This window comes from Ovis canadensis, chromosome 11 (genome assembly GCF_042477335.2).
Source record: "Ovis canadensis isolate MfBH-ARS-UI-01 breed Bighorn chromosome 11, ARS-UI_OviCan_v2, whole genome shotgun sequence".
NCBI classification, from domain to species: Eukaryota; Metazoa; Chordata; class Mammalia; order Artiodactyla; family Bovidae; genus Ovis; species Ovis canadensis.
Genome location: NC_091255.1, coordinates 59,306,584 through 59,333,452, shown reverse-complemented (window position 1 = coordinate 59,333,452; position 26,869 = coordinate 59,306,584). Strand labels below are relative to the sequence as shown.

The window sequence follows — 26,869 nt, the reverse complement described above, 5'->3', positions numbered from 1 at the left end:
AAAAACAGAAGGCATATAACTGCCCTTCGGGACATGCTAAATGGAAACCAGTAAGGGTGGCTGAAAAAGACCCTGATGCTGGGAAAGGACCTGCATGCTGGGAAAGGACCCTGCATGCTGGGAAAGATTGAAGGCGGGAGAAAGGGACGATAGTGGATGAGATGGTTGGATGGCATCGCTGACTCAGTGGACATGAGTTTGAGTAAACTCCGAGAGTAGGTGATGGACAGGGAGGCCTGGCGTGCTGCAGTCCTTGGGGTCACAGAGTCGGACATGACCTAGTGACTGAACTGAAGGGTGGCTGAACCCAGTGTGGGGTAGAAGGTGGGGTGCCATGGTGGCCCTGTGTGGAGGGCAAGAGCCTGTAAGCAACCCCCTAGGGGCAGCTGCTGGGACTTTGGATGGGAGAACTTCCACTTGAGGGGGGTTTACCACCTTGCCACCTGACAATAACTGAAGCTGCCCCAGTGACTGAAGGATATAAAATGATCTTAAGCTCCAATAGCAGTGATGTCTCGGACGATGTCGAGAGACACTCTAATGCAAGTGGCAGTGCCCAGAAGGTTTCCATATAGACATGGAAGTGGAAATGGCTTACACCGGACCAAGCTGCCTGCAGGACGCGAGGAGGTGCAGGAAGCCTCTGCACCCGGGGCGGACTCTGGGACCACGAGGAGGTGCTGGGCTCTACTTGGGAGTCACTCGGACAGTGCCCTACAAACTGCTCTTGACTGACTGACAAAGAGCTGTTCACTTTGTAAATGGCAGTTCCAAGTTGAATGGACAGCATTTTGTTTGGAAACCTTCTACGTAAAGACCAGCAAATGGAGACTGATTGAAATAGGTTAAAAAGGACCAGCTTGTTTGGGCTAAATTACATGCATTTTTCCTAGCAGTGATGAAGCACTGAGCTGTAGAAGCCCCCATGTTTGAGTTTTTACTGACTGGGGTAGTGGTCAATGGCCTGGCCATATGCTCAGGCAGGAGGGCAGTGGCCTATTTAAGGATGTCCATTTGGGCACAGTCCTATGGAAATCAATGATGACCATTTGAGGGGTGTGTTAGAGTAGGACATGTCAGTGCCTACCAGAAGAGCCCCTTTCCAGGTTTGGAAGGTGACTGGAACAAAGATACCCCATGTGCTCCTGTGAGATAACTACCTGGGTCCATGAAATCTGTGGACATGGGTGTTGCAGCAACACTGAGATGGGCTGAATGTAGACAAACAGGCAGACCTCATTTTATTATGCTTCACAGATAACTAACTTTAAAAAAAAAAAAGGAAGGTTTGTGATAACTGTATCAAGCAAGTCTATAGGTGTCATTTTCCAAAAGCATTTGCTCACTTCATGTCTGTGTGTCACATTTTGGCAATATTCACAATATTTCAAATTTACACACTGGGGAACCAAAATATTTGTGTGGCTGACTTTATTATACTTGCTTTATTGTGGTGGTCTAGAGCTGGAATACCCAGCATCACTGAGGTGCCTGTAGACCTCTTGCGCCCTCTGAGAATCCAAAATGCTGATAACAATTGTTCTGTCTGCCAACGCGAGACACTGAGACCATGGATGTTCACAGGTGCACTGGTGGGCAGGCCCTGAGCACAGGGTCAGCTCAGACTGATGCCAGCAACCCAGGGCTACAAGGGGTTCTGACAAGGAGAGATGCCAACTCTGGACTGTGCTTTGCTGCCCTGGTGGTAGATGCAAATGCTCAGAATACTATGAAAGAATCACAACAGAGGATTTTGCACCAGTTTGGGCACCTGACCATCACTTCATCAGACCAAGAAACTCACTGTGATGTCTACCAATGGACAGATATTATTCTAGATGTTTCTGTGAAGGTGTTTTTTAGAGATTAACATCAGTAGACATTATGCATAAAGCAGATTACCTTCCATAATACAGGTGGACTTCAGTTAAGACCTTAATAATAGAAAAGACTGACCTCACCCGCACAAAGAAGGCTCTGCCAGCAGATGGCCTTCAGACTATAAACATACCGTCAACCTGCTTCACCAGCCTGCTGCCCAATCCTGCCGATTGTGCACTTGCCAGCCTCCACAATGACATGAGCTCGTTCCTTAAAATAAATGTCATTCTTTCTTTCTCCTGTTCTCTATGTTTGTATTAATAGACACACATAGATGCTGGATCGCAGCCCCCACCCCCAGCTGTACCATCCAAAATATTTCTAGAGTATCCACTGGTGGCCAGACTGTCCCAGTTAAGAACTACTGTGTATATAAATCTTGTTTCTTGTGGCTAGTTTGTGGTCTGCTTCATCTATGTCATACATTTCTTGACAGTTTACTCCTGAATATTAAAAACTATCATTTTGTGAATGAAAGTCATGATTCATTAAATTGTCTAACTTTATTGATATTTAAAAAATATTTTATTTTACTCATTTTTAACAGGTGGGCAACTGAATTATCTTAAACATATTGTTATATACTTATATTTCATACAAGTATAATGTATACAAAAAATATATTGTTGATGGCACTAGTGTTGCTCTTAGCGTGGGGGTCAGGAGGAGGCAGTCTTTGCTATGGTCCTTCCTTGGCTGATACCTGGGGGACTCTTGCCCCCTTGCCCACCCACCCTCCCAGCCAGTCTAGGAATGAGGACACCAGAGGGCAGCATCAGCACTTTTGAGAACTCAGTACTGACTTCAGGGAGCCCTGTGGCATCCACATGGACTCTGGGGGTCTAGGGTCCATTGTGTTGACGAGTTCTGTAGGTGATTCTGAGAAAGCAGAGTGGGGAGAACACAGAATGGATGGGCTCCTCCGGTGGCCAACCTTGGGGTGGTGTCGGGGCCTAGTGGGACCGCAGCATTCAGAAGCTCACCCTGCAGTCTGGGCGAGTGGGGAGTGTGCACAGGTGGCACATTCTCCAGGGAGAATGACCAGCCCCTCACCAGATTCTCAGGTTCCAGACAGCAGAACAGCTCAGAACCTTGCTCCATCCCAGATGGGAAGATGCGTTCTGCGCAGCCAGTATGCTTTCCTGGGTCACAGTCACAGATGGTCCCCAGTGGGGCTCCGAACCTCTACCGCGGCCATGTTCAGGCGTTACAAACACTGCAAAGCACTCTTCGACGGCCTTAGACAGACCCAGCCAGCCAGTGGCTCCCTCCAAAAACCAGCTATTCTCTCCTCCAGGTCTCAGGAAGGCTGTCTTTAAGATTCTTCAGGATGGCTTGCCCAACCCCAGGGCCTCTTCACAGAGTGTATTTACTCCATCTGAGAGCTGTTTCTCAGAGCAACTGGGGAAACTGAAGCAGGCTGAGGATGTAGGTCAACTTGGAGCCCAGACCCCTCAGCCCACTCTTCTGGAGTGTGTACTGAGCCCCCTGCCTGGCCCCTCTGGGCCTAGACATCTGGCCCTGGGATCAGAGTGGGTGAGGCCAAAGCACAACCACAGGGGTGGCCAAGGCAGGCCAATGTGAACAGTTCTTGCCCTAGAGAAACCGCAGGGTGTTGGAGCCCTGGGTCCCCACAAGGCTAAAGGAGGCCATGCAGGCCTTCCAAAGGCCCTTGGAACCCAGTGAGCTAGACCACCAGCTGAGACAGGGGAAGGTATTGTAGGAAACTCACAACCACACTCAGAAGCAGAGGATTTCTTACCAGACTGCAGCAGGTTTAATAGCAGCCCCAAAGGTATGCCCAAGTTGTAACCTCCAGAACCTACAAAGAGGACCTGATTTGGAAAAACAATCTTTGTACATGTAACTGTGGATTTTGAGATAAGCTCAGTCTGGATTAAGGTGGGCCCTTGTTCGTGCTCAGCTGCTCAGTTGTGTCGACTCTTTGAGACCCCATGGGCTGTACCCTGCCAGCCTCCTCTGTCCATAGACTTTCCCAGGCAACAATACTGGAGTGGGTTGCCATTTCCTACTCCAGGGGATCGTCCTGAGCCAGGGATCAAACCTGTGTCTCGTGCAATTCCTGCATTGGCAGTCTGATTCTTTACCACTGTTTCGTCCTCATAGGAAGAAAAGATCATGTGAAGACAGAGGCAGAGAATGTCCCTGGTGGTACAGTGGGTAAGGCTCTGCCTGCCTGTGTGGGGAACATGGATTCAATCCCTGGTCTGGGAAGATACCACATGCTGTGGAGCAACTAAGCCTGAGTGCAACAACTACGCCCTAGAAACCTGCACCCTAGACCCCGTGCTCCACAACAAGAGAAAAGTCAAAGTATTAGTCACTCAGTCATGTCCAGCTCTTTGCACCCGATGGACTATAGCCCCCAGGCTCCTCTGTCCATGGAATTCTCTAGGGAAGAATACTGGAGTGGGTTGCCATTCCCTTCTCCAGGGGATCTTCCCAACTCAGGGGTTGAGCCCGAGTCTCCTGTATTACAGGCAGATTCTTTACCGTCTGAGCCACCAGGGAAGCCTGCAACAGGAAGCCCATGTGCTGCAAGGCAGAGTAGCCCCAGCTCTCTGCAACTAGAGAAAGCCCTCAGGCACCAACAAAAACCCAGCACAACCAAAAAAAAAAAAAAAAAGACAAGAGTCAGGGATTCAAGTCCTGCAAGCCACAAGCCAAGGACACCATGCAGCAACCACAGCAAGGAATGGATTCTCCCTTGGAGTCTCCAAAAGGATCACCCCTGCTGATACCTCAGTTTCAGACTTCTGGCTTCCAGTCCTATGACTGTTAAGTTTATGTTGCTACAAGCCACCGTTTATGGTGATTCATTACAGGGGCCCTAGGACACAAACGCACCAGCAATAGACGTAGGTGTTTCCTGCAAGCTCTCTTAGCTGAGAACACAGCGGGCCATGGGGGAACTGTGGCCTCAGGGTCTGGCCATGAGCTCACCAGCACCTCCCATACTCCATGAGAGCCTCTCTCCACCCTGGCCTACCTGTGGGATCCCTGACCACGGAGGCACCTCTGGGTAGTAAAGGTTTACTGTTTCTAACCCAAAGCCTGGTTTTTCCTACCACACTGACTCATGTACCTGACGCCGTCTGTGGGGTATCCCACCGTTAAGGTGCCAGAAACTTTACAGGTTGGAAAGCAGATCTCCTGGGGAGTGGGGAACAATTCCCCTAAAACCATCCCAGGATGGTACAGGACACAAGCCACCTGGCAGGCCTGTCCTCCTCTCCCAATCCTGGAGCCAGAGGGCAGATATCAGGCGTTTCTGTAACCTGGGTGACAGTTTATCCATCACTGCAACTCAGCACAGAACCCCGTCTTCCAGGGCTTAGCGTGCTTTTACAAAAAGCAACAGACAGCCGATGGCCAAGCAGTACCGCCTCTGCCTTCTTGTCACAGAGCAGGCCGGCCATGCTTCTCCACCCTGCAGTCAACCATTGGTTCTGTGGGTGTCCTGGAGCCAGCGCAGCACGTCTGACAAGCCAGTGCCTTTCCAGGCACTAATTTCTAAGGTGGTGATGTTCTGCTTGGCACAAGCAATGAGGTCCGGGAGCCTGATTAATGACTTCATCTCTTCTATGGTCATGTAACAGGGCAGGTCACTGGAGTGAAAGCAGCAGGTATCAGAGTGGGCTGCCAGAAGCCCACCCTAGCCATCACTGTGCCCCTCCCACCCCCCAGTGAGCCACCCTCTTGGTTACCCTCCACAGGAGCTCCGCCCTGGGGCACACCTGCACTCCCGCTTGCCTTACAGACACGTACATTTTATTGAAGAGAATCAGAACTGATGCATTTGCAAGTTCTTCTGCCGATAGGAGATCCAGGAGCTGCACACAGGATGCCGAGAGCTGGGTGGGGTTAGAGGCATCCACCATGAACTGGAAAGAAGTGAATGGAGATTAGGGCCCCCCGGGATGAAATACCATCCTTGCCAAATCTCTATTCACATCACAAGCCTGGCTCAGGAAGAGCAAGGAAGGCTTCAGGAAAAGCAGAGGGGAGCGAGCTATGCAAGAATCACCAGTGTTATTTGTTTCCACCTACATGGAAGTTGCTCTACTTGTGTAGCCATTACTTTTACAAGGAAATGTCCCAGAATTTGGGGCATAGATCTTGCAGGATGGGATGAACCAGGCCATACATAATTAAAACATAAAACATACAAACACACCCAGAACAATAAGACAGTGAGTGGATGACATAGTTATCTGCAGAGAAGAAATACTGTCTTCAGCAACCCTTCGGTGAGCTTTCACATTTGCCTGGGACCAGCAGCATTAGGGAGCAGCTGGAGTCCCAGAAGGAAGCAATTCTGGCCTGGGCCATGTTTCCTTGACTAGCATAGCTGCCTGGGAACCCAAATTCCATCCCACACAAAGTGAAACTGGGGACTAGACAACACTGAAATGGGGACTTGCTTCCCCAAAGGAAGAGCAAAAGACTAGGACCTACCAGGAGAGAATGACAGTTTCCATAGTAACTGGACCAGATGGGGCCCATGCAGCCCCCCAGCTCTCGGATGGTGATCTTTTTTTGAGCCACAATGTCTGTTAAATTGGTACCCACCTGTGGAAAAAACCGGGATGTAGAGACCACCACAAGCGCTTTCCCACTGGCAACTCCTGGAGAGCAATGTGCCCAGCCCTTTACACTGCGACCTAACCACTAACATAGGTCTTAAGTGTTTAGGCTTTAAGGCAGAACCCACAAGGGAGGAGGTCTAAAGATGCTCCCTGGGGTGCAGGACCCACAGGACTGGCTGTAACACCCACCAAAGGGATTCGCCCTGTGCGGGGAGCAGCAAACTCAATCTGACCAGTGGTGAGGGGCAGGAGGCTCCGGATGCCCTGCGAATTCTGTCCCGGCGGAGCCAGGCTCCCCGCGGTGACACCCACCACCTCCGGAAAGGTGTCTTGAACACACCCACCAGTCAGACCGCTGCTTCCATTTAAAGGAACCCAAAGCTCTGCTAATCTCAAGGGGACCCACTTCTAAACCTGCAGGACGCCTACCGTGGGCCGCGTTGGGGGCGGATCGCCCAGGTCGCCCTTCCCATCCCGGGAACTCAACTGTGCGAGGCAGTCAAGGACTGTTGAGTGGGCCAAGGAGGGCGCGCCGGCCGGACCCCGCCCCCAGCCCGAGGGCCCCCGACGCACCCCGACCCGCTCGCCGCCAGCGCCCCTCGGATCCCCACGCCCCTCCGGACCCCCTCCACCCCCTGCCCGGCGCGGAAGGATAGTCTGCAGGCGTTTCACCAACAGCGACTTCCCCACCCCCGTGGCCCCCAGGAGGAGACACATCCCCCTTCCTGCTCCACTCGACAGCCTTAGCTCCGTGACCCACGCAAGGCCCACCCTCAGCCCCGCTCTCATTGGATAGACTCCGCCGCCGGGGAGCTCATTGGCTCCCGACATTGACCGTCTCAGTAGGCGCCGTTTAATTGGCGCCCAGCGTCTGGGGCGAGTGGAAAGACCCGCCTCCCCACGGCTCGCGGGCTGGCCGGCGACGTGCGCGTGCGCGCGTCTGAGAGGCAGGCGGAAGCGGAAGTCGGGGGCGCGCCGGCCAGCAGTGGGGGTCTCTGCGGCGTCAGGTTGGGGTCCCGGGTCGCCATGGGGCGCGGCAGTGGCACCTTCGAGCGTCTCCTAGGTAACGCTGCCCCCGCTCTCTGGTGGGAAAGACCCCCTCCCCCAGTGCTTCCGGGAGACCGCCGCGCGACTCGGGCCCTGGGCGGGCGCGCAGGCGACATAAGGCCCGGCGGTCCCGGGCGCAGGGCCTGGCGCCGACCGATTGAGTGAGGGTCCGCGCAGGAGACCGGCCAGGAGCTTGGGGAAGTAACTACCAGCGTCTGGCCAAGCGGGCCTCACGTCCTGAGTTACGAGAATGGATGACTCAGTGAAATAGTAAAGTCTCAGTAGACCCTCTCTCCCCGCCAAAAACCTAGGTTGCGTGGAATTTGAGAATTCCGACCCATACGTGGGCCCCAAGGGTGGAGCCGGCAGTGTCTTCCCTGGGACCTGCCAGCCCTTCGGAGCGCTGTTTCCCCAGGGATCCAGACCTGCGCCGTATGTCCCCACTGGGCTCCGAAAAGAAGCGCCGGGGCTAAGAAGGCGTTTCCTTTGTTGGGGTGGATAGCTGATCTTTCTGAACCTCCTGGAAGTCACAGGATTTAGGAAGGAAAATCAATGTTTGTGGACAAGCTCACTCTCCTTCAGGAAACTGTTCTGTGTTTGGGACAGGCGCTCTGGGTAGTGGAATGGTCAGCCTGAACCTAGCCTCCTTTTTCCTCAAATGCGATTTCGGAGGGACCTCAGATGAGGCCTCTTCGTTGCTCCTTGAATTATCTGGGCTGAGGAACTCAGCTCATGAGATGGTTCAGCCCTTCAGCGATCAATCCAGGAGTCACTGTCAAATCCTTTTTGATCTTCTGCATGACTCCAGGGACCGTGGTCTTGACTGAACTGGGAGAGCAGCCCCTGAGCTGCTCATTTGTGTGTCTGAGGCCACAGTGACGTAGACTAGAGGTGGTCGTTGGGGAATACTCCTTGGCAGGTCAATCCTGTCTGCGCTCCACAAAACACTTGAGGCAGAGGACTGGGGTCTCTGCTGTATGTCTCTCCAGCAGTGCCACAGCTGAGAGCTAAAGAAACAGGCTAAGTTTCTGAAAACCAGGGACTCTGAGGGATGAGGCAACAGAGCTTAGTGTTGACTTCTGGTTCCACCCCAGCAAGCTGTGTGATTTCAGGCCTAGTGACTTTACCTCTCTTAATTTCTCACCTTAGTTTCTTTGTCCGCAGAGAGGGTGGAAATATCCCCTAATATTTAAGGTTTGTGTGAGAGTTGAGTGAGTTCGCATAAAGTGTTTGGAACAGCACTTGTGTGTAAAAAGCCCGAAATGTCTTTCAGGAAGGACAGTGCTTTCCACGGTTGTCAGGTGTCAGGAGGATGGTCACGTAGTTTTCTGTTTGGTCCAGATGTCTAAAATGGGAAGGGGGCAGTTCCTCCTGCCTGTTGCTGAGCTGGGGATCCAGCTAGGGGATCACCCAGCAGGATGAGCCGCTGTAATGGTGTGTTTCTGCCTTAGACAAAGCGACCAGCCAGCTTCTTCTGGAGACTGACTGGGAGTCCATCCTCCAGATCTGTGACCTGATCCGCCAGGGGGACACGCAGTAAGTGCACCCTCGGGAGCAGGGGGGTGGCCGTACCGTGGACTGGGGTTGCTTGGTGCCCACTCATCTTCCAAGATCCTGCCCTGATGAAAGCTGAGCATGTTAGGCCCGGATGGAGTACTGTGTGGTCTGTATGCTATGGCTCTTGAGATCTCAGGACAGTTAAAGGACTTTTTCTATACAGTTTGGGAGTGCATGGTTACCTGGACGTTTGCCTAGGGGGTCTCAAGAACCAGATGGCCAATGGGCTTTTCCTCAGTCTTAGAAGCTGTTCTTTTCTTCTTTCTTTTTTTCCTCTGTTTGCTTTTACCAATGCCTTTTTTTCTGTCAGGGCAAAATACGCAGTGAGTTCCATCAAGAAGAAAGTTAATGATAAGAATCCCCACGTGGCCTTGTATGCCCTAGAGGTAATCAGACCCTGTACTCCAGTCGGCCCTGGTTGGGGTGGCAGCGATGGGCGCACTGCCAACAGTGGAGGCACCAGGGACAGAGGGCTGGGCTGGGCTGGGAGCAGTGCTTCCACTCTTCCACCTGAGACTGACACGTGTATGCCCTGAGGTTGACTCCAGTGTCTGTCCTTGGTGATAAAACATGGAGCTAAAAGGAGCAGGTGTAGCCCTGGCTGCTGCTAGCCTTGGAGACTGCTCTGTGGGCTTTCCTATCCAGCTGGGTGGTCTGAGGGCCCTGTTGAGGCCCACCTTCTTGTGGGGAAGGTGGACCTGTCCAGGAGGGAGAGTTCCTGCCCTGACCTGCAGCTTAAGTCTTCCCCGCCCTGGGGTCTGCAGGTCATGGAGTCTGTGGTCAAGAATTGCGGCCAGACAGTCCATGATGAGGTGGCGAACAAGCAGACCATGGAGGAGCTGAAGGAGCTGCTGAAGGTGGGTGCTCTTCAGGGAGCAGAGGCCCATGTGGGGGTGCGCCACCCCAAGGGCTTCTTGGGGCTTTGCTGGCACCTGTGTCAGGAACAGTGCCAAGGGCTGGAGGGCAAGTGTTTGTGATCCCTGCCTGGAGAGGTCAGGCCTTCCCAGAAGCTAGGCAGGGCTGCATCTGGGAGTGCGGAGAAGACCCCACTCCTCCTGCAAGGTGAGGAAAACTTCCTGGAGGGCAGGAGCTGAGTCTGAAGGGTAGGGGATGCTCACTGAGTAGCAGAGAAGGTGGGGAGGAACAGTGTGTGTGTGGCCATGGCAGAGCATGTGAGTGGAGACCTGGGGTCCCCAAAAGACTTGCATAGAGCAGGGAGGCACGTGAGTTTGATGTGTTTGTGGAGGCAGAGCTGGGGAACAGCAACAGAGAAGGGATGCCAGAACCTGCCCCCCGCCCCACCCGCCAAGGCAGAGGAGGGAAGTCCTCCAGGGCCTCAAGAGGTCATCCGAGCAGGGCAGGTTCGCTGCCCACCTATAGGGATTGTGATGTGGGCAGTGACACCAGGGGGTTGTATGATGTAGAGTGGGTGGTACAGCCATTCTTGGAGGTGAAGGGCATCCCGTAGAGCTGAGGCCGCCCTAGGTGGCAACCTAGGAGCGCAGCTCCGGCACCAACTCCACCGCCACTGTGACCTGGGCCTGTTGGGCGCCTGTGGGCCTCGCAGCCTGGAGCCCATCTGAGGCTGAGCTGACAGCAGGACTTTTCCAAGCCCTGACTGGAGGCCTGGCCAGCCCCTCCTCTGTCCTGGGTGACAGAAGAATAATTAGAACCTGCCCTCTTTGTGTGGGCATGATCGTGTCCTGTTCTCACGGCACAAGGTCTGAGTCCTTGGAGGGCTGGGGCTACCTGGAGAGGGGTCCACTGACTGGACCCAGATTACAAAAAAGAGCAGGAACTCTGGCATGTGAGCTGTGGTGGGTGTTTCCTCAAAGCAGCTTTCTCGACCCATTGTCCTGAGCATTGTGTGTGTACATCATCAAGAGAGCTTTAGAAGTGGGATTGGTTGTGCTTTAATCTGCTGGAGGTGGTGGCCTTGTATGTGGGGAACTTTCTGGAGCCATTCATCCCCTGTCTGGGCTGCCTATGACTGGAAGGAGGGAGCTGGTTGACTGTGCGTCTGCACCTTCAGCCCAGGCTCGGTTGGCTCTGCCTGTTGGTGGCTGGCCTTAGCCAGCCCCAGAGTGGGTCTCAGGCTGAGGGGCTCCCTAGGTAGTCAGGGTCCTGTAGAGCACAGGGGTGAGATGGGGAGAGACGGGTGGTGATGAGACAGTAGGGGTGGGCGAGCCTTCACTTGAGGGATTCCCCAGGTTCTCTAGGCGTTTAGAGACCAGTGCAGGCCCTTAGCTGACAGACAGGGGGAATGGATTTGTCTTTGGGGATGGGGTTCCTGGAGGAGACCTGGATCTGGAGAGTGGCTCCCTGCATGGCCCCGTCTCCAGTTGCAGTCTGCCAGTTGCTTCCTTGTTCTGGGATATCTCTTTGGCACCTCCATCTCCTCATCTTCTTCTTCCCTTGCCTACAGAGGCAGGTGGAAGTAAACGTCCGGAACAAGATCCTGTACCTGATTCAGGCCTGGGCACATGCCTTCCGGAATGAGCCCAAGTACAAGGTGGTCCAGGACACGTACCAGATCATGAAGGTGGAAGGTGAGTCACGGGGGTGGGGGCAAGAGGGTCCAGTCCCGGGCTTGGGACACACCATCAGGAGTTGAGGGGCTGCCCTGCACCAGGTTGGCCCAAGGGAGGCTGTGCTGGGGACGGCACTGTGCTCTGAGTCTAGTGGACTTGGAGAGTCTTAATCGGGGCTGTGGCAGCTGAGGCAGGCTTCTTCAGGCCCAGTGTGTGTGCCTCCCTGTTGCTGTGCCTGTGGAGAGATGTTGGGGTTCTGGCAAGGAGAGCGGTGGATTCAGGCCATGTTTGGAAGATTTCCTGGTGCTCCCACCCGGCGTGGGTGAGAGGGCAGGCTGGGTCCTCTCCCACCTGTGCCGCACGGCGGGACCAGGTCTTCTGACCCCAAGATGAGCCATGGAGTGGGAGCAAGGGCACTGCCTGTTGGTTGCAGGGTGGGCAGGACTGTGCAGACACTATGTGATGAAGGACCATCCAGGTCAAAAAGCTGGTCTCAGACTCTCAATTCCTGAACTTCAGAAATGAGAGGGAACATCCAGAGTTTACGGAGGGAATTTCCAGGCAGTCCACTGGTTAAGATTCTGGACTTTCGCTGTCAGGGACCCAGATTTGATCTCTGGTTATGCTTCCCTGGTGGCTCAGAGGTTAAAGCATCTGCCACCAATGTGGGAGACCCGGGTTTGATCCCTGGGTCGGGAAGATCCCCTGGAGAAGCAAACGGCAACCCACTCCAGTATTTGTGCCTGGAGAATCCCATGGACTGAGGAGCCTGGTGGGCTGTATCCACGGGGTCACAAAGAGTCGGACACGACTCAGTGACTTTACTTGCTTGCTTACTTTGGGGAACTAAATCCCACAAGTCACACAGCATGGCCGAAAAAAAAAAAAAAAACAACCAAAAAACAAAGACTTACGGAATTTCAACGGGTCCATGGCTCAAAAGAAAAAGCTCTGGTTTAAAAGCTCTGGGAAGTGTGGTTGGCTGGAATGCAGGCCAGGAGCCAGACGGGAGGCCCAGGAAAGACCCGCGAGGCCTTGATGTGGTGGGAGCAAGGCTTGGCTCTGTGTGTGGTCCCCAGGACTGAGCGGCCACGTGGAGCCACCCCAGCTGTGGGGCAGGCTGGCTGAGCTGCGCCCCAAGACGTCCTTGTGCAGTGTGAGGTCACTGTGCCTGCCGCCTCAGGCTCTGGGCCTCTTCTGTCTGCTCGGGGAGGCAGACGCCAAGAACTGGGATGTGACTGCTGGAGGCCTCAGGACTGATGGGTAAGAACAGGTGAGGCTGAGGGCCTCACACACCAGGGCAACATTCAGTGGTAACAGGGGCCTCCTTTTTCCAGGACACGTCTTCCCAGAGTTCAAGGAGAGCGATGCCATGTTTGCTGCGGAGAGAGTGAGTTCACGGGGTGCTGGGTCCAGGAGTTAGGCTGCTTGCAGGAGGCAGAAGGGAGACCCTGGGATCTGGGCTTGTTGGGAGCAGGTGAGCTGCTAATTGACCTCAACATGAGAATGCCCGTTAAGTAGAGTATGCAGCTTTGTCTGCAGGTAGAGAAAGGAACCTGGTTGAAGGTGCCTTAGGGCTGTGGTTCCCAGTTAAATACTTCATGTCCCCGACGTTGTGGGAAGTCTTGCAGTCAGGTCTTTAGAAAGAAAAGAAGACCATTTTGGAGGGAGATCCTTCCTTGAGTCATGTCTGCAGTGGGTTGGCTACAGTCCCTGCACCCCTTGTGGAAAGCGGGGTGGCCAGAGAGGGAAGGGACGTGTGACCTGACTCTGCCCGTCCCCAGGCCCCTGACTGGGTGGATGCCGAGGAGTGCCACCGGTGCCGGGTGCAGTTTGGGGTTATGACCCGCAAGGTGAGTGCGCCTACCTCAGGGAGGGCCCCAGCTCCCCGCTTGGCTGGGACAGACCCCAAGCCTCCCACTGTCATCCCAAGGCCACTGTGCGCACGGCAGGCCCTTTCTCTCTGGACTGGGACCTGGCGGCGTGGGGAGAGAGGTCATCTGGGGTCTGTATCCAATGGTCAGTGCCCTCAGGCAAAGTTAAGGCAAGGCTGCACTCCTGGGGAATGCAAGCACCCCATGCCCAGGGGTTTGGGTCTGCGTTGCCTCGGCCAGTAGCCCCCTGGCTGAGTCTCCTCAGCTGACTTGACCTGTCCGGCTTGGACCCTCCTTCTGCTCACTGAAGCCGTGGCCAAGGCTGGGGCCTGGGACATCTGAGCAGACTCCCCAGACTCAATGTCCAGCAAAACTTATTTATTAGGACAGCTTATGTGTTCTTTTGTGAACTTTTTTTGTTAATTTGACTACTTTTCCTCAAAGTAGAGGCTATAATTGAGAGCTTGTGAGTGTGCCCTGTTCCCCCAGATCCTTTGTGGCCTCCCAGGCTCACCTTCTGCCCACCCCAACCTGGGAGGCCCAGCCTGGCACTTCCTGCAGCAGGTGGTGCTGGGCAGGTGGTGGTCGTGAAGAGTGGCTGACCAGGCCTCCCTGACCCACCCTGTGTCACAGCACCACTGCCGGGCGTGTGGCCAGATCTTCTGCGGCAAGTGCTCTTCCAAGTACTCCACCATTCCCAAGTTTGGCATCGAGAAGGAGGTGCGGGTGTGTGAGCCCTGCTACGAGCAGCTCAACAAGTGAGTCCCCGGGACACTGGAGCTAGGGCAGTGCCAGGCAGGGCCCCTAGGTCTGAGTTCTGCTGGCCAGTTGCTCAGGTTTGTTTATTAAGTGTTGGGAGAAGAGACACAGGAGTTGCCTGGAGACCCTCACCCCACGACAATAAATTGCCTTTCTGCAGCCCCATTGACTCTGTCACACGCACACACCCTCACTCCTCTCGCGTGCACACACACACACGCACACACACACAGGCCCTCACCCCATGCGCGTGCACGCACACACACAGGCCCTCACCCCACGACAATGAATTGCCTTTCTGCAGCCCCATTGATTCCATCTCTCTCACACACACACACATACACACCCCAGGCTTGTGTGCCCACACACACCTTGTATCCTGAACCAGTCAGGAGTGAGCCGCAGGCACCCTGTCCCTCTCCCCTCCACTCCCATGTGTGCCTCCCAAGGGGAACTGTTCCCGCGAGCCTGCTGGTAGCTGTCGAGTTGGGGCATTTGGCATCAGTGTGGTTAGTCCCTGTTCAGGGTTCCCAAGTCCCAGTAACGTCCCATGATGGTTCGGTCCTGTTAGGACCCAGCCACCTCCTCAGCTCTCTAACCTGGTAAGTTTCAGCGTCTTTTTCTTTTGTGACAAGGACATCACTGAGGGGCCAAGGCTGAGGCACATCTCTAGGTTTGGGTCTGGGGTCTCCTTGTGGTGACAGTCAGGCTCTGTGTGGCTGGCTCAGGAGCCCATGTTGTCCATCTTCCCAGCATCAGTGATAGGATCTGATCTCCTGGGGAAGTAGTATCTGTAGGCCACTCCACTGGGAAGTCTTTTCTGTGGAAAGCCACAGCGTGGCAGGTGTTTGAGCCCCACTTCCAGGAAAGGGGCTGTCTTTTAGGCCAGTGACTTGCCCAGGGCCCTGCAGCCCAGAGGTGACAACTGGTTTGTGGGTCCAGCTTTTCTCTGGAGTGTGGTCTGTGGAACCCCCGTCTTCCGTCCCTGAGGGTGTCAGAGGGGAGCCCCAGGCTGTTTCCAAGAACACATGGGGGTGGGATACAGCGCCCAGTGACACATGGCATCCTGTCTCCTCCAGGAAAGCGGAGGGAAAAGCGGCCTCGACGACGGAACTGCCCCCGGAGTACCTGACCAGCCCGCTGTCTCAGCAGTCGCAGGTACTGCCCGGGCCTCTGGGGGCGCCTTGACCCTTGGCCCCGCTAACCCTGTCCTGTCATCCTCAGCTGCCCCCCAAAAGGGACGAGACAGCCCTGCAGGAAGAGGAGGAGCTGCAGCTGGCCCTGGCCCTGTCTCAGTCGGAGGCCGAGGAGAAGGAGCGGATGGTGAGCGGGGGGCAGCCTTGCTGAGTCTGGGGGTGCTCAGGAAAGTGCGGCGTGCACCTCGGACACCCTCCTCCTGGTCATCCCGCAGAGGCAGAAGTCAGCCTATACCGCGTACCCCAAGGCAGAACCCACACCCGTGGCCTCCTCAGCGCCCCCCGCCAGCAGCCTGTATTCTTCGCCTGTGGTGAGCCTGCCCTTCAGCTCAGCCCCAGTGGCTTAGACCCCCTTCCTGTGGGATGGGGGGGTAGGTGATTGTGCCTCAGCAGGGATGCTTGATCTCCTGGGCAGGGGCAGAGGCAGCCTGGTGCCCACAGGTCTCAGATCCCTGGTCAGGACCCCAGTGGAGCAGAGGACACTGCAAGGGCTGGAGGCCTCACCGTCGAGACCCCAGTGTCTTCCATACCCCCCCCCGAGCGGGAGGAGCTGGGGACACCTTGGGTCAAAGGTGCTCTGTTTTTCTAGCCTCCTGTGAGGCCGTCACAGGGTCTGTTTGCTGGAGGTGGACCGAGTTCTTTCTGTAAAAAGGAGGAAGGTGGCAGGTGGGGCAGAGGTTTAGAAAGTCATTTGCAAACCCTGCAGGGCACTGTGGGTGGAGCTGAGAGAAGCCCTGCCAGTTGCCCACCCGACCCTATGTTCTGTGGGAGGGCTGGTGGGGCAGCACCCTGCATCCCATCTACGGTTACGGAGCCCCTTGGCGCTTGGACAGGCTTTGGCCAGTCTGCAGGGTCCACTCATGGCTCTACCATCCAGGCCTCTACTCAGGCCTATGGCCTCTCATATCCACCATGTCTCCCCAGAACTCGTCGGCGCCTCTGGCTGAGGACATCGACCCTGAGGTGAGGATACCCCAAGTGTGGTGCTGTCACCTCGCTGCCTCCCGGCCCTTGGGAGTGACCCCCTCTTGCCTCTGCAGCTTGCGCGGTACCTGAACCGGAACTACTGGGAGAAGAAGCAGGAGGAGGCTCGGAAGAGCCCCACGCCGTCTGCGCCAGTGCCTCTGACAGAGCCCACGGCCCAGCCTGGGGAGGGACATGCAATCCCTGCCAACGTGGAGGTAAGGGGCCACTCTCAGTCTTGGGACTGTGGTCCCTTGGGAGAGGGACACCAGGATAGGCAGAGATGGAGTCTCACTGTCTGGTCTTTTCCAGACTTCCCTCGCAGAGACAGACCCTCAGGCTGTAACTGCAGCCGGAGCTGCCTTTAGTGAGGTAAGCCATGACTCCCTCCTTGGGCTGGGGCAGACTTGGCCTCCCAGAGTGCAGAGCACCAGACTCACGGTGACCTCCCAGAGGTGGGCTGTTGTCACTTACAGCTCTCCATTGAACGTCTCTGGGTTGGCTGTAGGCTCTGCTCAGCTCCTTGCTGTCTACCCCAAACAGGCTGGAATATTCTGGGGCTCTGCTCTTTGGTGCCCAGTGGAGTAAGAGGCCAGGGCCAGGACAGCTTCGTCTTGGCCACGCTGTGCCTGTGGGCAAAAGCCGAGCCTTCCTGGGCCTCCGTTTCCTCCCTTATGAACTGGGTGCTGAGGGCACCTCTCGCAGACCCCCCAGGAGGACCCAGTCAGTCGTGCAGCAAGCTCAGAGCTCAGCACCTGGCTCAGCCAGACAGAGGGACCCTGTCCCCACTCGGGCTGGGGGTGTGGGAGGTGCTCAGGCAGACTCCCTGTGCCCTGGCAGCAGTACCAGAATGGGGAGTCGGAGGAGAGCCACGCACAGTTCTTGAAGGCCCTGCAGAACGCCGTCACCACCTTCGTCAACCGCATGAAGAGCAACCATGTGCGGGGCCGCAGCATCACCAACGACTCGGCCGTGCTGTCCCTCTTCCAGTCCATCAACACCATGCACCCCCAGCTGCTAGAGCTGCTCAACCAGCTGGATGAGCGCAGGCGTATGTGCCACGCGCACCCTCCCAGATGGCCCTCCAGGCCTCGGGGGCTCCCATCAGGGGCCTGCCACACTTGCTAGGGGCAGTGGGTACCTACTGGGCCAGGCATTATTGCGCCTGGGGTGGTGTGGGCAGGGCTGCCGCGAGGGACCTTGGGCTCTGCATGAGGGAGTCCCAGTGGCAGGTGTCCCGCTGAGCACAGTGAGCTGGAGGGAGTGTGTATGTGTGTGTATGTGTGCCCATACCTGTGCATGTGCGTCCACCCGCCCTGGAGCCCCTATGCCAGCTGCACCCTGCCATCTCCCAGGCCGGGCTGGGCAGCAGTGCCCACTGCTGGGCAGCTCGTGTTCCAGCCAATGCCAAGGCCCCCCAGCTCACCCCTTCCCCACAGTGTACTACGAGGGACTGCAGGACAAGCTGGCGCAGATTCGTGATGCCCGGGGGGCGCTCAGCGCCCTGCGGGAGGAGCACCGGGAGAAGCTTCGCCGCGCAGCCGAGGAGGCCGAGCGCCAGCGGCAGATCCAGCTGGCCCAGAAGCTGGAGATCATGCGGCAGAAGAAGCAGGTGTGGTGGTGGCGGCCCGCCTGGCCGTGGGGTGTGGGGGCGGTGGCAGCCTGCCCGGCCCTGACGCCTGCCTCGTGGCCCCCAGGAATACCTGGAGGTGCAGCGGCAGCTGGCCATCCAGCGCCTGCAGGAGCAAGAGAAGGAGCGGCAGATGCGCCTGGAGCAGCAGAAGCAGACCATCCAGATGCGGGCCCAGATGCCAGCTTTCTCCCTGCCCTACGCCCAGGCACGCACCCACCACACGCCCCGGTCCCTCTGGGCACCCTGGTGACGGACAAGTGCCCTGAAAGCGGTCTCTGTTTCCAGCTCCAGGCAGTGCCTGCGGCAGGGAGCGTGCTGTACCAGCCCTCCGGCCCGGCGAGCTTCGCGGGCACCTTCAGCCCAGCCGGCTCGGTGGAGGGCTCGCCCATGCACACCATGTACATGAGTCAGCCGGCCCCGGCTGCCAGCGGCCCCTACCCCAGCATGCCAGCAGCCGCAGCAGGTAACGGAGTGGGCTGGGGCAGGAGGGTTGGGGGGCCAACAGCCAAGACAAACCCCAGACCAGTACTACCCTTTCCTCCTTTTGTTGTTTTGGTGTGATCACAAACTTACAGAACAGTCAGCAGAGCAGTACACAGCATTTTTCAGATTCACACTCTCTCCCCACATTCAACCCACACTCACTCTCTTCTGACCCAATTTAGGGGGAGTGGCGGGTATGACACCCTTTACTACTAGAGGCCTCTGCGTTTGCTAGACCAGGATGCTCCACAGGGCCTGGGCACAGGCACCAGACGAGGAGCCCGGAGGCCCTGATGTGACTGCATCCGCGGCTGGCTCGTGCTCACACGGCCCCAGGGCCTCACCTGTGCCAACAGGAAACCCGCCCCGTTTAGCTGTCCTCCCTCTTAGAATGTTCTGTGGGCTTCTGTGACACTGACTTCCCAAAGACCGCTGGCCTGTCGTCTTGCAGACCACCTCTCATTTGGGCTGTGACTGGTCTTCTGAGAGTGTGACGTTCTGTGGGTCCTTTCCTGTCTTTGTTGATTTCACTTACTATTATTTTGTGAGAATGTGAAACAAACTTGTTTCTGTAAGTCACAAGGAAAAGGGAAACTCAAACCCCTGTCCCTTACCCCATCCTCAGAGTTCTGAGCTCTCTCCTCTTTGCCTGCAGACCCCAGCATGGTGAGCGCTTACATGTACCCAGCAGGGGCGGCTGGTGCACAGCCAGCCCCACAGGGCCCCACAGGGCCCACCACCAGCCCAGCCTACTCATCATACCAGCCTACTCCCACGCAGGGCTATCAGGTAGGTGGGGAGGCTGCCCCTCCCCTACAAGGCCCCTAGGCCCAACTGTCTCCCATCACCCTCTCTCCTCCACAGAATGTGGTCTCCCAGGCCCCACAGAGCCTCCCAGCCATCTCCCAGCCCCCGCAGTCTGGTACAATGGGCTACATGGGGAGCCAGTCAGTGTCCATGGGCTACCAGCCTTACAGCATGCAGGTGAGAGGCTGTTGGGGGGCCTCAGATGGGAGGAGCAGGGCCTTTGGGGGTGGGAGCGTGCTGGGCAGGCTCCACGCTCTGCCCACTGCCCCATGTCCCCTCCAATGCCTCTCTACTGGTTGGCATTTACCCGGTTACAGAGCTGCTTTCTTAGCATGGGGCTGTTTCATTGTCCACAGAATCTGATGCCGACCCTCCCCGGCCAAGACGCGCCTCTGCCGCCCCCACAGCAACCCTATATCTCAGGGCAGCAGCCCGTGTACCAGCAGGTGAGCCTCTCCTGGGACCACTGTGGGTCATGACGGGACAGGCTTCACTGTGGACCCCTCGTCTGCAGTGGAGCTGTCCTGGGAAGTGCGGCTGGCGTGGGCCAGGACTGCTGCTCTTCAGGCAGGACCAGGACAGACATGTAGCAATAGCTGTTGGGTGTCAAAATCATATGTTTACTTAAAAGCCCAAGGTCCCATCTACCCAGCTCCAGAGACATGAATCTGGAATGCCTGGGGAGTGGGCTCTGCTGGGGACAGGAAGAGGACAGGGAGTTCATGATGACTGGAGGAAGGGAAGGGGAGGGCTTGAGGGGCCTAAGTACCGGGCCAGGCTGGTTTGTGGAGTGTTGGAGAGGAGCTGGTAGAGGATGGGGAGGCTGGGGCCTGGAGAGGGAAGACAGACCACTGGCCTGTGTGTCCTCCCACAGATGGCGCCCTCCAGCGGCCCTCCTCAGCAGCAGCCCCCAGTGGCCCAGCAGCCCCCAGCACAGGGCCCTCCGGCACAGGGCAGCGAAGCCCAGCTCATCTCGTTTGACTGACCCCGGCTGGGAGCTCCCCATCTAGAGTAACACTACGGTTCTCCAAAACTGCCGCCTCCATCTCTAACTAGCGTGGTCCTCCTGCCTCGAGCTCTCCCCTCTGCGTGGGCGGGGTGGCCCTTCACTCCGGCCCTCCTCCATCTTTGTCCTTGCCTGCCAGCTCCTGGTCCCTCTAGGCCCCATCCTTGTCTCTGGCTCCTTAAGTTCGTGTCTGACTCCTTTCCCCAGGGCTGGGCCTCGGGGAGGAGGGTGGAAGGGAAGGACCTTCCCTGAGAGGAAGCCCCCAGCCCAGTATGCCAGGGTCTGTGAGGGCTGGCCAGAGTGGGGTCTCTGCCCCACACAGCTCATGCCCTCCCATCCCCACCCGGGAGACGTTGAGGCCATGGTCTGTGACTAGCGTGAGTGCTCCCCGGAGTTCTCCAGCATGGCCCCCCAGGCTGTCAGCAGGGATGCTCTTGGCCCTCACAGGAAGGGTGGGGCCTGTCTCCAGCTTCTCTGCTTCTGAGCTGCCATCTTATCCAGTGCCCTGAGTAGATGGAATGGAACAACGATAATAAAAATGTCTTTCAACAAGTATCAGGGTGTCTGCTCAGAGGGAAAGTGATGGGCAGCTGTTTCAGTTCTGGGTGGGTGTGTGGGTGCCTCCTCACAGGCCAGCTGCCCCTTGCCCCAGGCCTAGCTCCACAGTAGTCTCAACTGGTGCACGCTACTCAGCCTTGAGATCGGTTGTCTTCCTCCCTGAGATTGAGCACCAAGGACCTGTGCTCTCTCCACCCAGCTGCCCTGACTCCTGGGAGAGACGTGTGGGGCCTGGGCTCTAGTCTGAGTCTGCACTGTCAGAATTGGAGCCTAGAAGAAAATGTTTATGACAACATACTCATGGCCTCTCACATCCAGGGTTCTAAGTGTGCAAACCTCTTGGGTGACTCCCCTTAACTCTTCTATGAAGCAATGCAGTAGTTTACCGGGCTCAGAGCTCACGTCAAAAACAGGCTCAGGATCACAGAGATGCTGGGCAAAGGGAAGCCCAGCCTTCTTGTACCTAAAGTTAGGATTTATCCCTGGGCTCTTAGAAAATCACCTATGGTTTCTAGGACAGAAGGAGAGGGGAATGTCCCCTGCTGCATTTAAGGAGCAAAGGCCCTAGGACCTGAAGGGCTGGGGACACCCCATGTGCCAGATATTTGGGAGCTGAACTAAGAGGCAAGAGTGCAAAGGATCTGGGCAGCTGGAGACAAGAGTTCAGGCTTACAAATTCTCCCAAGGACGCCATCCTCGACCCCTTCCGGGCTCAATCACAACCCTTAGCAGACGCTGCAAGCAGAGTTTCTAGCTAGCTGCGGGTCTGGTTCAGGCGGAGGGCGGTGGCTTCGCTACTGTGGCGGCCAGGACGGAAGGACCAAATATGCTCCCGAGCTGGCCTGCAAGATATCCGTTTAGATACAGGAGACCGAGGAGAAGGCGGCCCAGAGGGCCGGGGAGCTCCCTCCCGCCAGGTGACCACAGGCCACGGGCGGCCGGGCCCCCGGAACAGACTTTAGGAGGAATGGCACTAGGGATGCCCGGGCGTGTCCTGCGGCAGCACAAACGTCATATGCCCGGACTCTGCTGCAGGTGTCACTGGGCTGTTCAACAGGGTCAGGTCCCTGCCCGTCGTCCCTAGCGTATCGAGGGCCCAGTCCGCTTCCCCGACTCGAACGAACCCTGGCGCTGGGTCTCAGTCTTCTCTTGGCTTCATTCGCCCCTCGGCAGGTAGGGCCCAGCTCAGCCGCCGTCGGGCCACCGTCCCCTCAAAGAAGCTCTGCGCCTGCGCCGCCCGTTGTCTTTTGCATAATCTCGCGGAGCGAGAGGAGGCAAGTCGAGTTGAGGCTAGAGCGTCCTCCTCCAGTTTGATGCGAGGCTGTCCTGGAGGCTAGAGCGTACTACCCAACTTTACGCTTGGTAGTCCTGGTGGCTAGAGTGTCCTCCCCAGCTCGTCCGTCCGGTGGCCCCGGCGGCTAGAGCGTCCCGCCTACTAGGATCCGCGTGTGACCTTCTCTCCTGTGCAGCGATGCTGCCGTCGGCCACAAGCCTCCTATGGGGGCCCTGTCTCGGGCTTCGAGCCGCTGCGCTTCGCCTCGTCAGGTACTGCGGGCCGCTGAGGGCCGGGCAGGCTGATAGGATAGGGCCCTTTGCCCGGCACTGAGGGTGCACGTTGGGGCGGCTCCCGCGCTCGGGGGGCTTCCCCCGACTCGGCGAGTCCCTACGTGCTTGGTAGGCACGGGGCCCCCACTTAACGATCCCCTGACCTCACGGGCCGCCGATAGTTCTAGGGTGGCCCCGGATGACCTTGGACCGGTCCGTGCTTTTCTCCGGGCCTCAGTTTCCCCGGCAGCACAGTGGCGTGGTAGGACTCCCATGAGTTGATGTGGCGTTCTACCGCCAGGGACCGCAGGTTCTGAAAGTTTGAGTGGCAAAATGCATTCAGGTAATTGCTTTACGTCCATGGACTGGTAGAGTTCATCCAAGCCGGAAACGTCGTGGGTAGCGTGTCTGCAAACAGTTATGTGGGTTTCCAAGGCCCTTTGAAGGATGTATAAAATGGCTGGGAAATCCCTTTTGTTATCCACGCGGTCCCTGGAGTCTGAGAACCTGGGTTGGGACCAAGGAGCTAGGTCTTCTGAGCTCATGGCACCTACCTGCCTGGCCCATGTCACCTGCCTGTGCTAGGCTGACGACTCTGTTTTAATGGGGTTCAGGCAACAGGTACCTCACGTCTGCGCTGTGCGGCTTATGAGATGCAGCAGCCATCGAAGGGGGGAGGCCCTCACTGGTGCCCCCCTGGATAACGCCCCCAAGGAATACCCCCCCAAGATCCAGCAGCTGGTCCAGGACATTGCCAGCCTCACGCTGCTGGAGATCTCCGACCTCAACGAGCTCCTGAAGGTATCAGTGCTCAGGCTGGGCAAGGAGTTCTGGGGCCCCTTGCTGGGGTATTTGGGAGTTTGGTAAATTATCCAAAGTGTGCTCCATAAATGCAAGGACCTTGCCAGGCGTGTTCCTGAGCATGTCTGGGTGGAACAACCAGCTCCTGAAACTATCCTTCTTTGTCTCTGCAGAAAACACTGAAGATCCAAGATGTCGGGTTGATGCCGATGGGTGGCATGGTGCCTGGGACTGCCCCTGCCCCAGCAGCCCCAGAGGTGAGCTCAGGCCGGTGCATAAAGCGGTGTTTCTCTGGTGTCCAGCTGATATCTTGCCTGAGCTCACATGGCCAGGTTTCTCTCCTCATCCCTCATCTTGGTCTTGTGTCAACCAGGCACAGCCTGTGGGTCTGTGTGGTTTCTGGCTGTGGGCACCCCGGCACCCTCACTGGCATCTCTTCCCTGCCAAGACTGTGCAGGTTCCTGCCCATATGAAGACCATGTTTGTGGTGGAGGGGAACAGCCAAAGGCGAGGAAACAACAAAAAAAAGAATTTGTATCAAACAGAAAGGGAAAAGAGTAAGGAAAAAGCTCTTAAGGGAGGGAGCGGGTTACAGTTTTAAGAAAGGCTGCAGGGAAGGAAACTCTGAGGAAAGACTTGAGGAGCTAAGGATGAGAGTGAGGCAGAGGGATAGCAGGGCCATGGATATCTCGGACTTATCCACAAGGAGAAATAACGCAATTATTGATATGCATTTCCCAGCGTCAGAAATCATAAAGGTTTTGCCACATTTGCTTCACCTGTTCTTTGAAGCTTGAGACAGATTTCTGATCTCTTCTGCCTCGTGTGTTCCACCATCCATCTCTGAAAGCACGTGTTTCCTCGTGTTACCAGGAGCTGTTTGCACAACAAATGCAATTAGCAGGGCTTCCTACCCTAGCCTCTTCAAGTTTTGCTAATAGTTCCAGACTTTTTTAAATAGTTTTTTTATTTATTAGTCTTAGTTGCGGCACTGTTGTAGAGGCAGGAGGGCTTCGTTGCCCCAAGCCATGCGGGATCTTAGTTCCCTGACCAGGAGTCAAACTCTTGTCCTCTGCATTGGAAGGCATATTCTTTAACCACTGGACCACCAGAGAAGTTCCATTTCTAGACCCTTTTTTTTTTAAAAAAGTGTTTAGTTTTGTTTTCGGTTGCACAGGGTCTTCGTTGCTGCTTACAGGCTTTCTCTAGTTGTGGAGAGCGAGGGCCACTCTCCAGCTGTGGTGCTCTGGCCTCTCACTGCGGTCACTCCTCTTGTTGGTGGAGCATAGGCTCTAGACCACGGGCTCAGTAGTTGTGGCACATGGGCATAGTTATTCCAAAGCATGTGGAATCTTCCCTGACCAGGCATCAAACCCATGTTCCCTGCATTGGCAGGCAGATTTTTATCCACTGTAGCACCAGGAATGTCCCAGACTTTCTTTAAAACAGTCACTTTACTCAAATCCAAAAGAGATCTCTGTGTTGCATTTGGTTGTTGGGTTTCTCAAGCCTCTTAAATCTGGGTGGCTGCCCTCAACCCCCTTCCCCCAGCCATCACCTACTGAGGAAACCAGGTCAGGGGTCCTGTGGAGCTTCCCACATCCCACATGTGTCTGATAGTGCCACCAGCCTTGTCCACACTCCTTCCCACACCATGAACTGGAAGGTGATTATACAGGCTAAACATCTGGGGCAAGGAGAGAATTACTGTGTAACTTGTCTAAACTGGAGTGCTTTTAAGAATAAAGGGGGTGCTGTTCATAATTAGGCAGCACACCCAAAGTAGAACTGCCCCAGGCTGTTGGCCCATGTAGTCCCTGGTCTGGGGGTGCTGTAGTCTTCACTGCTGGAGCTCTGTCATGCCCAGTTGTCCCATTATTGGTCACCTGGTGGAGCTGAAGCTGGTCGTACATTTGTCATCAGTATGTAACCTTGGGCTTGCACTACTTTTCTGTAGTGTTATCTGCAGAGTGCTTATGGTGTCATTTTTCCTTGTCTCAAAAGTACAGTTTTTAAAGGACAAGGAAACTAGAGTGCTGGGTGGTGGGGGCAGAAGGTAGTTTTAGAGCAGCATCTGGAGAGATGGAATGGATTAGGCGAGGAGAGCACCCAGTTTGGCAGCCTAAGCCCACTTGTCTCACTGTGACCTCCTGGCAAAATTGTAGGCTTTGTCAAGCAGCCTGCCTGGGTCTTGCGTTTGGGTTGCAGGACAGGGTGGCCTGGGAATGAATCTGCTTGCTTCACCCCGTCCTTTCTCACCTTGCCACCCACTTCCTCCCTCCTTCCCCCAGGCAGCAGAAGATGATGTCCCCAAACAAAAAGAACGGACACATTTCACTGTCCGCCTGACAGAGGCAAAGCCCGTGGACAAGGTGAAGCTGATCAAGGAGATCAAGAACTATGTCCAGGGCATCAACCTCGTCCAGGTGAGGTTCCGTGTACCACACAGCCCTCTCCCACCGCCACTGACAGCTCTCAGGCTGACCCAGGCCCAGATTGGGTTCTGACTTTACTCTCTGGCAGGCAAAGAAGCTGGTGGAATCCCTGCCTCAGGAAATCAAAGCCAACGTGGCCAAGGCCGAGGCCGAGAAGATCAAGGCGGCCCTGGAGGCAGTGGGCGGCACTGTGGTTCTGGAGTAGCCGCCCAGGAGACTGTGGACAGGGTTCCCGGGCCCTGAGTGGGGCTCCGCCTGCTTTGCGCCCAGCATCCAGGCTCAGTGGATGGAGCAGCCTTGGAGCAGAACTGGGCATCCACACCACGAGGCCAACTCCATTCTGGGACAGACGGATGGACCTGCTGAGATGGGGAGGGAGGGGCAGCCACTGAGTGTGCAGCCCCAGGGAGAAGGACTCCAGAATCTACCAGGAGTGTACACGCCCCCCGTGGCCGCTGGGAAAAATGCATTGTGTAGGCCCTGTGTGTGGAGTCGTGTGTGTCGGTTGGGCACCACGTGCAGCGGGCTGTCCTCTGAGGTCCCAACGCATACTTGTCCTGCTTGTGGGGGTGGCAGCTCCTGCGTGGCTGGCACTAAATCTTCACCTGGGAGCTGGTGGGGGTGCCTTTGGAACTCCTTGTCTTTAAGTGTTGGTGGTCTTTAACAGCAAATACAGACCTGGGCAGGTGAGAGTGAGGTGTGTACCATAGCTGGGGCACAGAAGGCAGGAGGGTGCGCTTTGCAAGACTACAGCAGTTGGGGGGTGTCCACTGCTCCCTTAGAGGGGCTCAGGGAGCTTTGTCATAGAGCCAGGGATTTGGTAAGAAGAGGTGACCTGGTGCCAGAGTGACGTTTACAGGTGGCAGTGATCACCCAAGCTTGCAGGCTCTGCCTAGTGCTCTCTTTTCTCCAAGGACCCTTGGCTTCCTTCTCCTGGGGAAGCGCCATCACTGGCCCATGGCAGGAGGCCCCTGGAGCTGAGGGCAGGCAGCTGCAGGGCTTTTTGAGTATCCACTCTGGGGAGGCCCATAGTTCCTGTGACTTGTGGGGACCCACCCCCTCTGGCCTGGGTCTTTAGGTCCCACCTGGAGTCCCCTCCCTTGGTTTGTGGGACCAGAAGGGGACACTCGGTCTGGGAGTGCTACCCTCTGGGTGAGATGGCTCGGGATAGGTCCAGGAGCTG

General features: G+C 56.3%; 3 protein-coding genes and 1 long non-coding RNA gene across 5 annotated transcripts; 2 read left to right on the top strand and 2 right to left on the bottom strand.

Moving 5' to 3' along the window:
- Positions 1 to 2,365: 2,365 nt before the first annotated feature.
- On the bottom strand, positions 2,366 to 7,237 carry ARL16 (ARF like GTPase 16). Its single transcript, XM_069543782.1, has 5 exons — positions 7,148 to 7,237; positions 6,921 to 6,979; positions 6,361 to 6,474; positions 5,671 to 5,786; positions 2,366 to 5,510 (listed from the first exon to the last, which is right to left on the bottom strand). Exons 1-5 carry the CDS (start codon positions 7,206 to 7,208, stop codon positions 5,339 to 5,341), a joined length of 522 nt encoding a protein of 173 aa, XP_069399883.1. The 5' UTR covers positions 7,209 to 7,237; the 3' UTR covers positions 2,366 to 5,338.
- A 138-nt stretch (positions 7,238 to 7,375) lies between these two features.
- Positions 7,376 to 20,902, top strand: HGS (hepatocyte growth factor-regulated tyrosine kinase substrate). Of its 2 annotated transcripts, none has more exons than XM_069543777.1 (22): positions 7,376 to 7,554; positions 8,990 to 9,074; positions 9,406 to 9,481; positions 9,860 to 9,952; positions 11,521 to 11,644; positions 12,964 to 13,016; positions 13,411 to 13,479; positions 14,134 to 14,258; positions 15,339 to 15,417; positions 15,484 to 15,582; positions 15,671 to 15,766; positions 16,380 to 16,418; positions 16,496 to 16,636; positions 16,731 to 16,790; positions 17,259 to 17,469; positions 17,858 to 18,030; positions 18,116 to 18,256; positions 18,337 to 18,514; positions 19,190 to 19,323; positions 19,399 to 19,518; positions 19,698 to 19,787; positions 20,216 to 20,902. In XM_069543777.1, the coding sequence occupies exons 1-22, from the start codon at positions 7,518 to 7,520 to the stop codon at positions 20,324 to 20,326; spliced, it is 2,334 nt and encodes a 777-aa protein (XP_069399878.1). In that variant the 5' UTR covers positions 7,376 to 7,517; the 3' UTR covers positions 20,327 to 20,902. The 2 variants fall into 2 exon arrangements, with proteins under 2 accessions (XP_069399878.1, XP_069399879.1); XM_069543778.1 differs by having other exon boundaries at positions 7,398 to 7,554; positions 17,262 to 17,469.
- On the bottom strand, positions 19,941 to 22,135 carry LOC138415324 (uncharacterized). Its single transcript, XR_011247183.1, has 2 exons — positions 22,030 to 22,135; positions 19,941 to 21,747 (listed from the first exon to the last, which is right to left on the bottom strand). It is a non-coding gene; the product is annotated as an uncharacterized lncRNA (long non-coding RNA).
- Positions 21,907 to 26,376, top strand: MRPL12 (mitochondrial ribosomal protein L12). The gene is made up of 5 exons (XM_069543780.1): positions 21,907 to 22,450; positions 23,065 to 23,251; positions 23,425 to 23,508; positions 25,543 to 25,677; positions 25,775 to 26,376. The coding sequence occupies exons 1-5, from the start codon at positions 22,377 to 22,379 to the stop codon at positions 25,889 to 25,891; spliced, it is 597 nt and encodes a 198-aa protein (XP_069399881.1). The 5' UTR covers positions 21,907 to 22,376; the 3' UTR covers positions 25,892 to 26,376.
- The last annotated feature ends 493 nt before the right edge of the window (positions 26,377 to 26,869 follow it).